At 39.7% G+C, this 11,021-nt stretch overlaps 1 protein-coding gene across 1 annotated transcript; it reads right to left on the reverse strand.

The window, feature by feature from the left end:
* Positions 1–1,147: 1,147 nt before the first annotated feature.
* On the reverse strand, positions 1,148–2,821 carry LOC145604119 (uncharacterized). The gene is made up of 2 exons (XM_081660068.1): positions 2,421–2,821; positions 1,148–2,216 (listed from the first exon to the last, which is right to left on the reverse strand). The coding sequence occupies exons 1-2, from the start codon at positions 2,819–2,821 to the stop codon at positions 1,148–1,150; spliced, it is 1,470 nt and encodes a 489-aa protein (XP_081516194.1).
* Between the last annotated feature and the right edge of the window lie 8,200 nt (positions 2,822–11,021).

An 11,021-nucleotide genomic window follows, 5' to 3' on the forward strand; every position in this document is an offset into this window, starting at 1 on the left:
GGATTTTGGTCGCTCCAGGTCTAGGATGGCTTTGACCTGTTCTGGGCTGGCTTTTATTCCTCTTTGTGTGACCATGTATCCTAGGAACTTTCCTAATTGTACTCCAAACGTGCACTTTGTGGGGTTTAGCTTCATACCGTACTGCTTTAAGATGGCAAATGCTTCTCTAAGGTCTTTGACGTGATCTTCTACCTTCTTGGATTTAACTACCATGTCATCTATGTAAACTTCCATTGTGTTTCCAATCTGTTCTCCAAACATCTTGTTCACCAACCTCTGGTATGTTGCTCCTGCGTTCTTCAATCCAAAAGGCATTACCTTGTAGCAGTATATTCCTTGACTGGTAATGAAGGCGGTTTTCTCTTGGTCGTCCTTGTGCATGAGGATATGGTTGTAACCACTGTAGGCGTCCATGAAGGATAGCAGCTCGTGCCCTGCTGTGGCGTCTACCATGGCATCAATATGAGGTAAAGGGAACGGATCTTTTGGGCAGGCCTTGTTGATGTCTGTAAAGTCTATGCAGATTCGCCATTTTTCGTTCTTCTTCCTGACTACCACTACATTGGAGAGCCACTCTGGGTACTTTACCTCCCTGATCTTCCCAATCTTTAGTAGGTTCTGAATTTCCTCATTGATAATCTTGTTCCTTTCTAGCGCAAATTTCCTTCTCTTCTGTTTTACTGGTGTATGCATTGGATCCACGTTCAACTTGTGAGTGATTATGTCTGGAGAGATGCCTTTTATGTCTTCATGGGTCCAAGCGAACACATCTTTTTCTTCGTCTAGAAAGTCGTAAACTTGTTGTCTGAGTTCTGCCTTCAATTCTAATCCTATTCTGACTTTTTGATCTGGATGTTTGGGGTTCAACTAGACTTCCATAGCTTCCTGTTCTTCTGATATGCTCAATTTGTCTTGGCCCAGCTGACCCTCTGATTGCTATGCTGAACTCTTTTATGTAGATGTTGCTTTCAATTCTATCTTGTAACATTCTTTAGCTTCCCTAGTATTTCCTCTGATTTCTTGAATACCCCACCTAGTAGGAAACTTAATGACTTGATGGTATGTAGAAGGGATGGCTTTCATCTCATGTATCCAAGGTCTGCCTAAAATCATATTGTATGAGGACAGAGTATCAATTACTAGGAACTTAACATGTAGGTTGATCCCTTTTGCGTACGTTGCCAATGTAATCTCTCCACTTGTCTTTTTGGTTTCCCCACTGAATCCCACTAGCATTTTTGACTTGTTGATGATGTTCTTCTAATCTATATATGTTCATATGTTTCAGGGTGTCCCGCACGATGATATTTGCAGAGCTTCCATTGTCAACTAGGATTCTCTTGATCATGCAATTTCCAACTGGGAGTGAGATCACTAGACCGTCATGATGGCCCTCTACTGCATCACTTTCTTCAAACATGATGGGGATGTCTATCTTGGATTTCTCCCTCTTGTCTGGTTGATATTTGTTACTCTCCTTTGCATGTCGCTTTGCTGCTGAATATGTTAAACCGCATACTTCTGACCCTCCTGATATGAAACAGATGGTTTTGACAATTGGAGGTGGAGGAGGAGGGGCTCCTTGCCTAGACTCTCTTTCCTTCCCTGAAGCTTTAGATCTATCTGACAGGAGCTCTTTGAGGTAGCCTTTCTTCAGCAAGTATGCAACTTCCTTTCTGAACGTGACACATTCATCAGTAGTGTGACCGATATTTGAATGGAAATCACACCATCTGGATGGATCTTTCTTCTCTGCAGGCCTATCACTCCTTTTGGGCCATTGTACAGTATCTCCCATCTTGTTTAGGGTCCTTATTACTCCTGCGGGATTGACATTGAAGCAATACTCATGTAACTTGGGTGGGAGTTCAGGATCTTCCCTCCAATCAGAAAATTCTCCTTCGACAGCATTGACTGATCCCTCATCAAAGCGTGAACGCTGATACGGCTTGAATCGATGATCTCTTCTAGAAAAGTTGTTGTTCCTTCTTGGCGGATGATCTTCATCCTTCCTGAGCTCTGGAGTCTTTCTTGCATACCCATCTTCCTCAAATCTGACTTGAGCCATTGCCTTAGCTTGCACATCTTCGAAGGTTGTACAGGGATACTTGGTCAATTCCTTGTAGAGCTCGCTGTGATTTAGCAACCCTCTTCTGAATGCTTCAATTGTTGTGGGAGCATCACACTTATGTATCCCAATCTTTTCCCTGTTGAACCTGTTGAGATAATCCCTCAAGGATTCACCGTGTCTTTGCACAACACGGTACAGATCTGAAGATTGCTTCTCTATTTTCCTGCTGCTGGCGAACTGGATCTTGAATAGGTTCACCATTCCTGCAAAAGATCGGATTGTCCCATTATCTAAATTAATGAACCAAGTTAGAGATGGACCTGATAATGTGGCTCCAAAGCCTTTGCACATGATAGCCTCTCTGATGTCCCTAGGGATTGAGCTTGTCATCATCTTCTGTTTGTAGAGGGACACGTGCTCATCAGGGTCTATTGTTCCATCATAAATAGCCATGTTGGGTGTGCTGAACCTCTTTAGCACTTCTACCATGACGATCTCTTCTGAGAAGGGAGACTCTATATAGCCATCTGATGCCTCTTCCTCCATGGGCTTTGGCATTCCAGGAATCTTGGCGATCTTGGCCTCGATTGCTTTGAGGTACTCTTTGACCACCTTCTCTATCTTTCCTTCCTCGGATCCTTCCTGGCTATTCTTCTTACGAATTCCTGCATCCAAAGAGTCTAGATCCAGGGCTGTTTCCCTGGTGTTAGATCCTTTTTCCCCGTTAGGGGTATGAAAAGTACCTGACATATCAAGCTGTATGGCTATACTTTATGTTCTTTCTTGTATTAACGGTTTTGGAAGCAACTGATTGTATTTGGCTACGGAGGGCTTCATTTTGTTTGGTGAGACTGGTGAGTTTGGCTTCGGTTTGAACCTTTTGGGCTAACAGTGTTTCAATCTGGATTTTTTGCTGGTCTAAGGTTTGACGGAATGCATTCATTCCCTCATTGATTTCGGCCATGGGAAAGGGTACTTGGTGCCCAGTCATGGTGTTTGTTTTGGTTTTTGGCGAATTGGTAGGTTAATTGATTATCAGCCCCACGGTGGGCGCCAAATTGTTTAGGCAAATCTCAACAAGGACATATGAGAATCTGCTAGGTTTGAGGGGTAATAACAATCATACTACCAAAAGCATATAAATCTACTAAGAACGATTGATAAAGCAATAAATAAACAACAAATAAGCAATAAGTATTCAATTATGTAAAGAGAATGAGTTCAAAAATACAATACTGAGCAAGGACAAGCCTCCTTCTTCAGTAGGGATGCAGTTCCGTAGATAAAGTAGAGTAATTTTATTATATTTTAGAGTATGCGTGCGTACATGAATGCTGAAAATGTCTAATTATGCTTATTTATACCTAGGGATCTCTAGGGTTTACAAATATCTTCAGAATATATTCGAAATGAAGAAGATATTCTTGATTTATCTTCTTCCCTGTTCTGTAGGTGTATCTTTGGCAAGTATCCTCTTGATTGATATGTATGATGTTGCTTTCCCTGTTTACTCCAATCAAGCCGTTTTCCTATTTTTGCTGAACCATTGATCTTGGACTGGTGCCCTAAGTGTAATGGGTCGCATGGTAATACGGGCCCAACAGGTTTCTTGACCCTCATAAGTAACCGACTTTGATGTTGAACCCCTGCTTGCTGAGGGAGTTCAATGAGGGAAGATAAGCCATGAGGACCTTGCTTCGTTATGGAGTTCATAGATCCCAAGGTGGATTATGGTGCAATGTTGCTTCCTTGGCTTGCTCCACCTCCTTGTTTCATGGATGTAAGATGGTTACTTTACCTTTCTTTCATGTTGAAACGATTTCTAACTCATGCAATGCAATGAGTGTGGTAGTTATCAGTGATGCCTTTTCTTATGAAAATGTCTATTTAGTGCATGATTAGTTGACACATGGTAGGCAGCTCAACTCAGATGATCAATGAAAACGCTTAACGCACCTTCCATAATACACATTCTCTACGTTATTTTTAAAATGATACACTTTAACCGTCGTATAATTTTTGATATTATAATATACTTTAATATGATAAACGGATTTTTCACCAAATTGATGGGTGATCTAGGCGATGTTGGGGTTTCGTGAGTTCGACTCACCGCAGGAAAAAACCCGAGCCAAGGATCCACTCGCAATTAATAAAACCATAAAGCATAACAAATAAACACAAAAGGGTAAATCGGAATAAACCTTTGAAACGTGCTTCGCCCTAACAAACGGGCTCTTACTTGAAAGCTTTAGCTTCGAAAGTACGCGAGCCTCCCACGGAAATCCACTCGCAAAGACGAACTTCAACTTTAAGGTCCGTTACCTCAGGGTTAGCGAGGTCCGACCAAAACCCGAGTATTATATGAGTTTAAGAGTTTTTGCTAATGCAATGCTCTATTGAACTCCTACTCAACCACTCTTCTCCAAAACCCAAGGTGGGTATTTATACAGAAGAGTGAGAGTGGGAATTTCTATCCCATCAATGTGGGATCATGAACTTTCACAATTTATTTTAACGTAAAGTTAAAATAAATATGCAAACTAATAATAAATCTACAAGTGTCACTACCATATTGTAGACACCCATTTGTGTCTCCCCAAAACCAAACCCAGTGATGAATACCTTTCGCGTCGAACTATAATCGAATGAAGTGAAAGTGTGAAAAGTCTAGTGTTGCGGTTAGTTTTTATTAAAATTCTTTCTTCCTGTTTTCGAAAATAAATTATTTTATAAAAATAGTCAATCCAGTTTAGTTTGGTCCATGATAAGGGTCCGATAATAGTGTAGTTGGATGAGGCTTGCAAAAAGCTTTCCAACGATATATTATAAGCCCAATTCCGATGAATAATGAGGAAGTTATGTACAAAATACTAAACTGGGCCCGGTTTGTTCTTTACATGCTGCCCAATGATCTAGAGAGGGCCCAATGTTAATTATTATTCCTAAAATTAATAGGATTGATTATAGTCTTCTAGAATTCTCTAGAAGGTTCTTTTAAAATCTAATAGAGTTAGGATTAATAATTATATTATGATGAATTTTATTGAGAATAAAATATTATTATTTTATTATTTTATTAAAGTACGATTTTAGCTTCCGTACGGATTCCATAGATCAAATTTGGTTAAAGATTTGATTCTGCGTGGAAAGCGCGTGAAAACCAGGCTGCCACGCGACAGAGTGGTTTTGCGACGACAGCTTTTAGTTTTATTCCTTATCAAATTCTATGCTTTTTCCGGGTTATTTTTATTATAAATAGGGTCCTAGACCTCCGTTTTTAAATCATCAATAGTAAACAATCATCTATTCTCTCAATTCTCTCTCTTGAGCAATATAGCTTATTCTCTCTCTTGAGCAATATAGCTTATTCTCTCTCTCTCTCTCTCTCTCTCTCTCTAAACTAGCTTTTACCAAACACAATTCCGCACTCATTAGATCTTGACACACTTAGCCAAGTTTGAAGTTTCCTTCGCCCTAGACGTGAAAGGTTTATATTTTTCTGAGGGTTTAGTCTTAAATCCAGTCTAAACTTTATAACTCTTTCTTTCATTTATTTAATTTAGTTCTTTGTTTTTTTATTTTCATTGAAGTTTACTAACTCGTGTATTTTGTTATTAGGAAGAGGTACGAGGCATCAAAGTAAGTAATTAGCTTACTCCCTATTTATTATTGCAATGTAGAAAGCATGCTTATATTTGATTAATTCCTAGTATCATGTTAGGATGTTATTTATTGCTTTCTACTATCATGTTTAGGGTGCTTCCTATGCTTTCTAATATTATGTTGATATCACGCTAGTACCATGTTAGGTTTAAAGCTTTGATCTTTTATGCTTAGTGACATGCTAGGGTTTGTTATTAATCTTGTTAGTATCATGCCTAGGATCTTGCTATCGTTATTATGCTTTATCATTGCATGATATGATTATAATTGATGTTATGATTATTATTATGATGATATTATTATGATTATAATTATGATTATTATTATTAAGTTGCTTGATATTATTTATTATTGTTATTGCTTGATCACGTCTTTTATGCATGTTAAAGGGAATTTGTATTTGGAATCACGCTTAATAAGATATTTAATAATTTTGTTTAAGCTAATATGAATTTAATACAAGTGGTCGCCAATAATAGATTTATTTGCGCATTATTATTCAACCAACATAGATAAACATGTTTAGGATTAACCTATTGATTGCATGTTAGTCAAAAAGCGCACATGAATACGAGTAGAATAAAGTAGAGGCCTATTTTATAGGGCGGGTCCTTTCTTTTGTAGATTGGATTCGTACCCTCATCCCCGAACCCTATTTGGTTCAAGAACATATGGAGTTGACGATCTCATGGATCGTTAAGGGGTGTAACTTCACCTTGTGAACGGTTTACAAGTTCCTAAAACTTGTTGGCGACTCTTTTGCTCTCTTTTCTTTTCCTTTGGACGCCACCACGCTTATGTGTATGATCACAGTGGGGTTCAAGCTCTAGGTTATAATGCTTGAAATATTCCCTATACATATGTAAAGGGAAGTGATGACCACTTGGAGAGTAGAGGACCATACTTGCTCCCCACTCAATACTCTCCTTGTGCCACATGTCCCTCACCCACTTGCTTTCCATTTGCTTCCCACATGCTTCGACCCTACTACCCGTTCTTTAGGCCCAGCCGTAGCCCAGCCGAAGCGCAGCCTTGCACATGGAGATGCAGGCTGCTGTTGTGGCTACCAAGCCACGCACTCCAAGTGCGGGCTACTGCTAGCATGCTGCGCACACCATGTGCGGGCTTCCAGCAGCTGCTACCTTGGTGTGCTTGCGGCTGCTAGCCATGGTGCGCTAGCACGCACCAGCCAGCCACCTTTGGCTCGGCATGGTGTGCATGCTAGCCACTTGTGCTTAGCATATTATGCCCCTAGCATTCGGATGCTCGAGGTGTTCCGATGCTAGGGGTATTTTGGGAATATTGTCGATTTATTATTATTGTGCGCGTCTTGTCATTTACTATTTTTCACTCGACTTCCGACGCTCGGTTTCGACGCTCTAAGCTCGAATTTCCGACGTCTAAATATTTAATACTCGGGTGACTCATTAATCTGTTCCGAATTAATTCGTCGAGTAGAATTTATATTACTGATTGGAAGCGGCCTCCAGCTAGACATTCCGATCACTTGACCTTACTGAATATATTAGCTTTCTAATAATTTTGAACCCACTATCAGAATAATACACTTGTTCGAAGGACACCATTCCTTTCAATCTCCCACTTGTCCTTCCGGACAAGTGAGCATTCAGTGTATAGCCCCTTTCCTATTTCTCTTCATGTCTCTTCATTAACCACAGGGTAAGATTATTCGTCATCCTTGTTACGTCCATAAGTGTTTCTAGAAATCCGAGTATGACTGTCAATAAGCAGATGATTTCTAAAATCCATCTGAGCACGGCCATGCATTTTCACAGTCTCGCTCTTCGAGAGGCCTTGTAAACGACAAGACACGTTCCCTATTGTTAGTAGGGGGACATTCCCAGTCTTGTAATGTAGCTTCTCTTACTAAGAGGACCTAGCCGCCTGATAGACGTCGTCATGGTCCCCAATTACGGCAGACGTTTGATCAACATCATAAACGGACTAGTACTTAAACAAGAGACCTCCCATTACTCATGGCCGAGGAAAAGAGTTCCGATAGTAATAATGAGAAAATACTTATGACGATTTAAATCTCTTAAAGTATTCTCATAGGTCGATCCAGTATGGTTCCAAACCAATACTTGTGCAAAAAATTTATGTCCTCATAGCACAAGAAACGGTGCTATGAATCATACTACACATTAATCTCTATTGGTTATTAATCGTCCACCATATGAATGACCTTGATTAGGGATAATTTTCGATTAAAATATTCAATGTTCACTTGATAGGTGTTTCTTTATCCAAGACATTGTCTTGATACCCTATTTTAATATTCTTTAAAATCGAATGGACTCATTATTTAATTCTAAACCACAATTTAATAGAGACAAAGTGATTTAAGTTGCATGAAAAATTTAATTACTCCAAAACTGAATGGTTTATCATAGTGTTTTACATTGGCATTGTCCAAAATTTAACTAAAACACTAACATAAGGAAATCAAAGCCAGTTTATAACATGCTTGATTCCCATTGCCTCAATGTGTTTGTTGTGCTTAATTTGAGGTAAATGTTTATTGAGTGGATCGGCTACATTATCATCCGTTCCAACCTTGCAAATTTTGATTTCTCCCTCTAACTTCCATTCTCGAATCACGTGAAATAGCCTTTTGACATGTTTGACTTTCTGATGTTCTCGTGGCTCTCTAGCCTGAGCAATAGCTCCATTGTTGTCACAATAGAGGTCTATTGGACCCTTGATAGAGGGTACGACATCAAGTTCACCAATGAACTTGCAAATCCAAACTGCCTCCTTAGCTGCCTCAGATGCTGCCAAGTATTCGGCTTTAGTTGTAGATACAGCAATTGTGCTTTGCTTAGCACTCTTCCAACTAAACGCTCCTCCATTGAGACATAATATGTATCCAGATTGTGACTTGAAGTCGTCCCTATCTGTCTGGAAGCTTGCGTCGGTATATCCCTCAACAACCAATTCATCTTTACCACCATAGACCAGAAATTCATCCTTGTTCCTTTTCAGGTACTTTAGGATATTCTTAGCCGCAGTCCAATGCGCCTCTCCTGAGTCCGATTGGTATCGGCTAGTAGCGCTCAAAGCATACGATTCATCTGGCCTAGTAAATATCATGGCATACATGATCGATCCAATAAGCGAAGCATATGGAATTTGATTCATCCTTTCCCGCTCATCAGGTGTCTTTGGACACTGCTTCTTGCTTAGGGTTATGCCATGTGACATGGGCAGGTGGCCTCTCTTGGCTCCTTCCATGTTGAATCAAGCTAGTACCTTAATATAAGTACTTTGACTCAATCCTATCATCCTCTTTGGTCTATTCTTATAGATCATGATGCCTAGTATGTACTGAGCCTCTCCCAAGTCTTTCATTGAAAAATATTTCTCGAGCCAAGTCTTTACAGACTTTAACATCGGAATGCTATTTCCAATGAGCAAAATGTCGTCGACATATAAGACTGGGAAGGCGATGTCACTCCAACTGACCTTCTTGTAAACACAAGACTCATCTGGATTCTTGATAAAACCAAACTTACTAATGGCTTCATCAAATCGCAGATTCCAACTTCTACTTGCTTGCTTTAATCCATAAATGGACTTCTTAAGGTTGCATACCTTTCTAGCATTGTTTTGGTCGAAAAAACCTTCAAGCTGTGTCATGTACACAATTTCTTCCAAAATTCCATTGAGGAAGGCGTTTTTGACGTCCATCTGCCATATTTCGTAATTGTAATATGCAGCAATCGCTAGAAGAATCCAAACGGACTTAAGCATTGCAACTGGAGAAAAGGTTTCATCATAATCAACTCCGTGAATTTGCATGTAACCTTTTGCTACCAGTCTAGCTTTGTAAATGAATACATTTCCATCTTTTTCGGTTTTCAACTTGAAAATCCATTTACATCCGATAGGTGTGTAGCCTTCGGGTAAATCAACCAAGTCCCATATTTGATTTTCAAACATGGAGTCTATTTCGGATTTCATGGCCTCTTGCCATTTTGTAGAGTCAGGGCTCGTCATAGCTTGCTTGTAGGTAGCTGGCTCATCTCCATCCATTACAAGGATGTCCTGATCTTCTATTAATACAACACCAAGATTTCTGTCAGGTTTAGATCTTGGCCGAGTTGACCTACGTAGGGTAATGGACTAAGCATTTGCATTGTCGGTTTGACTTTGCATATTTTGACTTTGACCAATGCAAACAGATGCTTCGTAAGCACTTTGATCGTCAATTTTCCTTGTTGCTTGTCCTCTCGAACTTTGTCGAGTTTGATTTTTCCTCCCACTTGTCATTTTGGAAAGATGCTCCTTCTCGAAAAAGACACCATCAAGAGCAACAAACACTTTGTTGTCGGATCTATTGTAGAAGTATACCCTTTGATTTCTTTTGGATAGCCCACAAAGAAAACCTTTTCAGATTTTAGATAAAGTTTGTCAGACATGAGTCTCTTGACATATGCTTCGCATCCCCAAATATTGAGAAAAGTCAACCTAGGAGGTTTCTTCGTCCATAATTCATATGGAGTCTTTTCTACAGCTTTTGATGGAGCACGATTCGGTGTAAGTACCGCGGTTAAAAGTGCATGTCCCTGGAAAGAGATTGGAAGTTCACTAAGACCCATAGTCGATCGTACCATGTCTAACAAGGTTCGATTTCTCCTTTCGGACACTCCATTCCATTGAGGAGTTCCGGGAGGTGTTAGTTCTGAAATTATGCCATGATCCTTCAGATGGTCATCGAATTCTTGACTCAAATATTCGCCACCTCGATCCGATCGAAGCGCTTTGATTTTCTTGCCAAGTGGATTTTCAACTTCACTCTGAAATTCTTTGAATTTATCAAACGATTCAGATTTGTGCGACATTAGATAGACATATCCATATCTACTATAGTCGTCCGTGAAGGTTATAAAATACTGATAACCATCCTTGCGGGTGTACTCATTGGCCCACATACATCGGTATGTATTAGGCCCAATAAGTCACCGGCCCTTTCTCCTAACTTTGAGAATGGTTGCTTTATCATCTTGCCTAGTAAACATCCTTCACAATTTTCAAATGATTCTAAATCAAATGAGTCTAGAACGCCATCTTGTAGAAATTTATTGATGCGTTTGATGTTAATGTGGCCTAGACAACAATGCCACAAGTAGGTCTGACTAGACAGTTTAGTCTTAGCTTTCTTAGTGGGAATATCAACATTATAAACTTCTTTGTCTAAAGATAACACATAAAGACCATTTTCTGAATGTGCCGTACCATATAAAACATTATCGAGATAAAA

This window comes from Chenopodium album, chromosome 22 (assembly GCF_948465745.1).
Source record: "Chenopodium album chromosome 22, dcCheAlbu1.1, whole genome shotgun sequence".
Lineage (NCBI taxonomy): Eukaryota > Viridiplantae > Streptophyta > Magnoliopsida > Caryophyllales > Amaranthaceae > Chenopodium > Chenopodium album.

What these genes read in the sequence shown, in the direction of transcription:
- LOC145604119 (XM_081660068.1), bottom strand. Translation starts at nt 2,821, where the DNA reads ATGTCAGGTACTTTTCATACCCCTAACGGGGAAAAAGGATCTAACACC. An exon ending in GACATCAGAGAGGCTATCAT is followed by an intron (nt 2,217 to 2,420) that starts GTGCAAAGGCTT and finishes TTATCTCAACAG; the next exon opens with GTTCAACAGGGAAAAGATTG.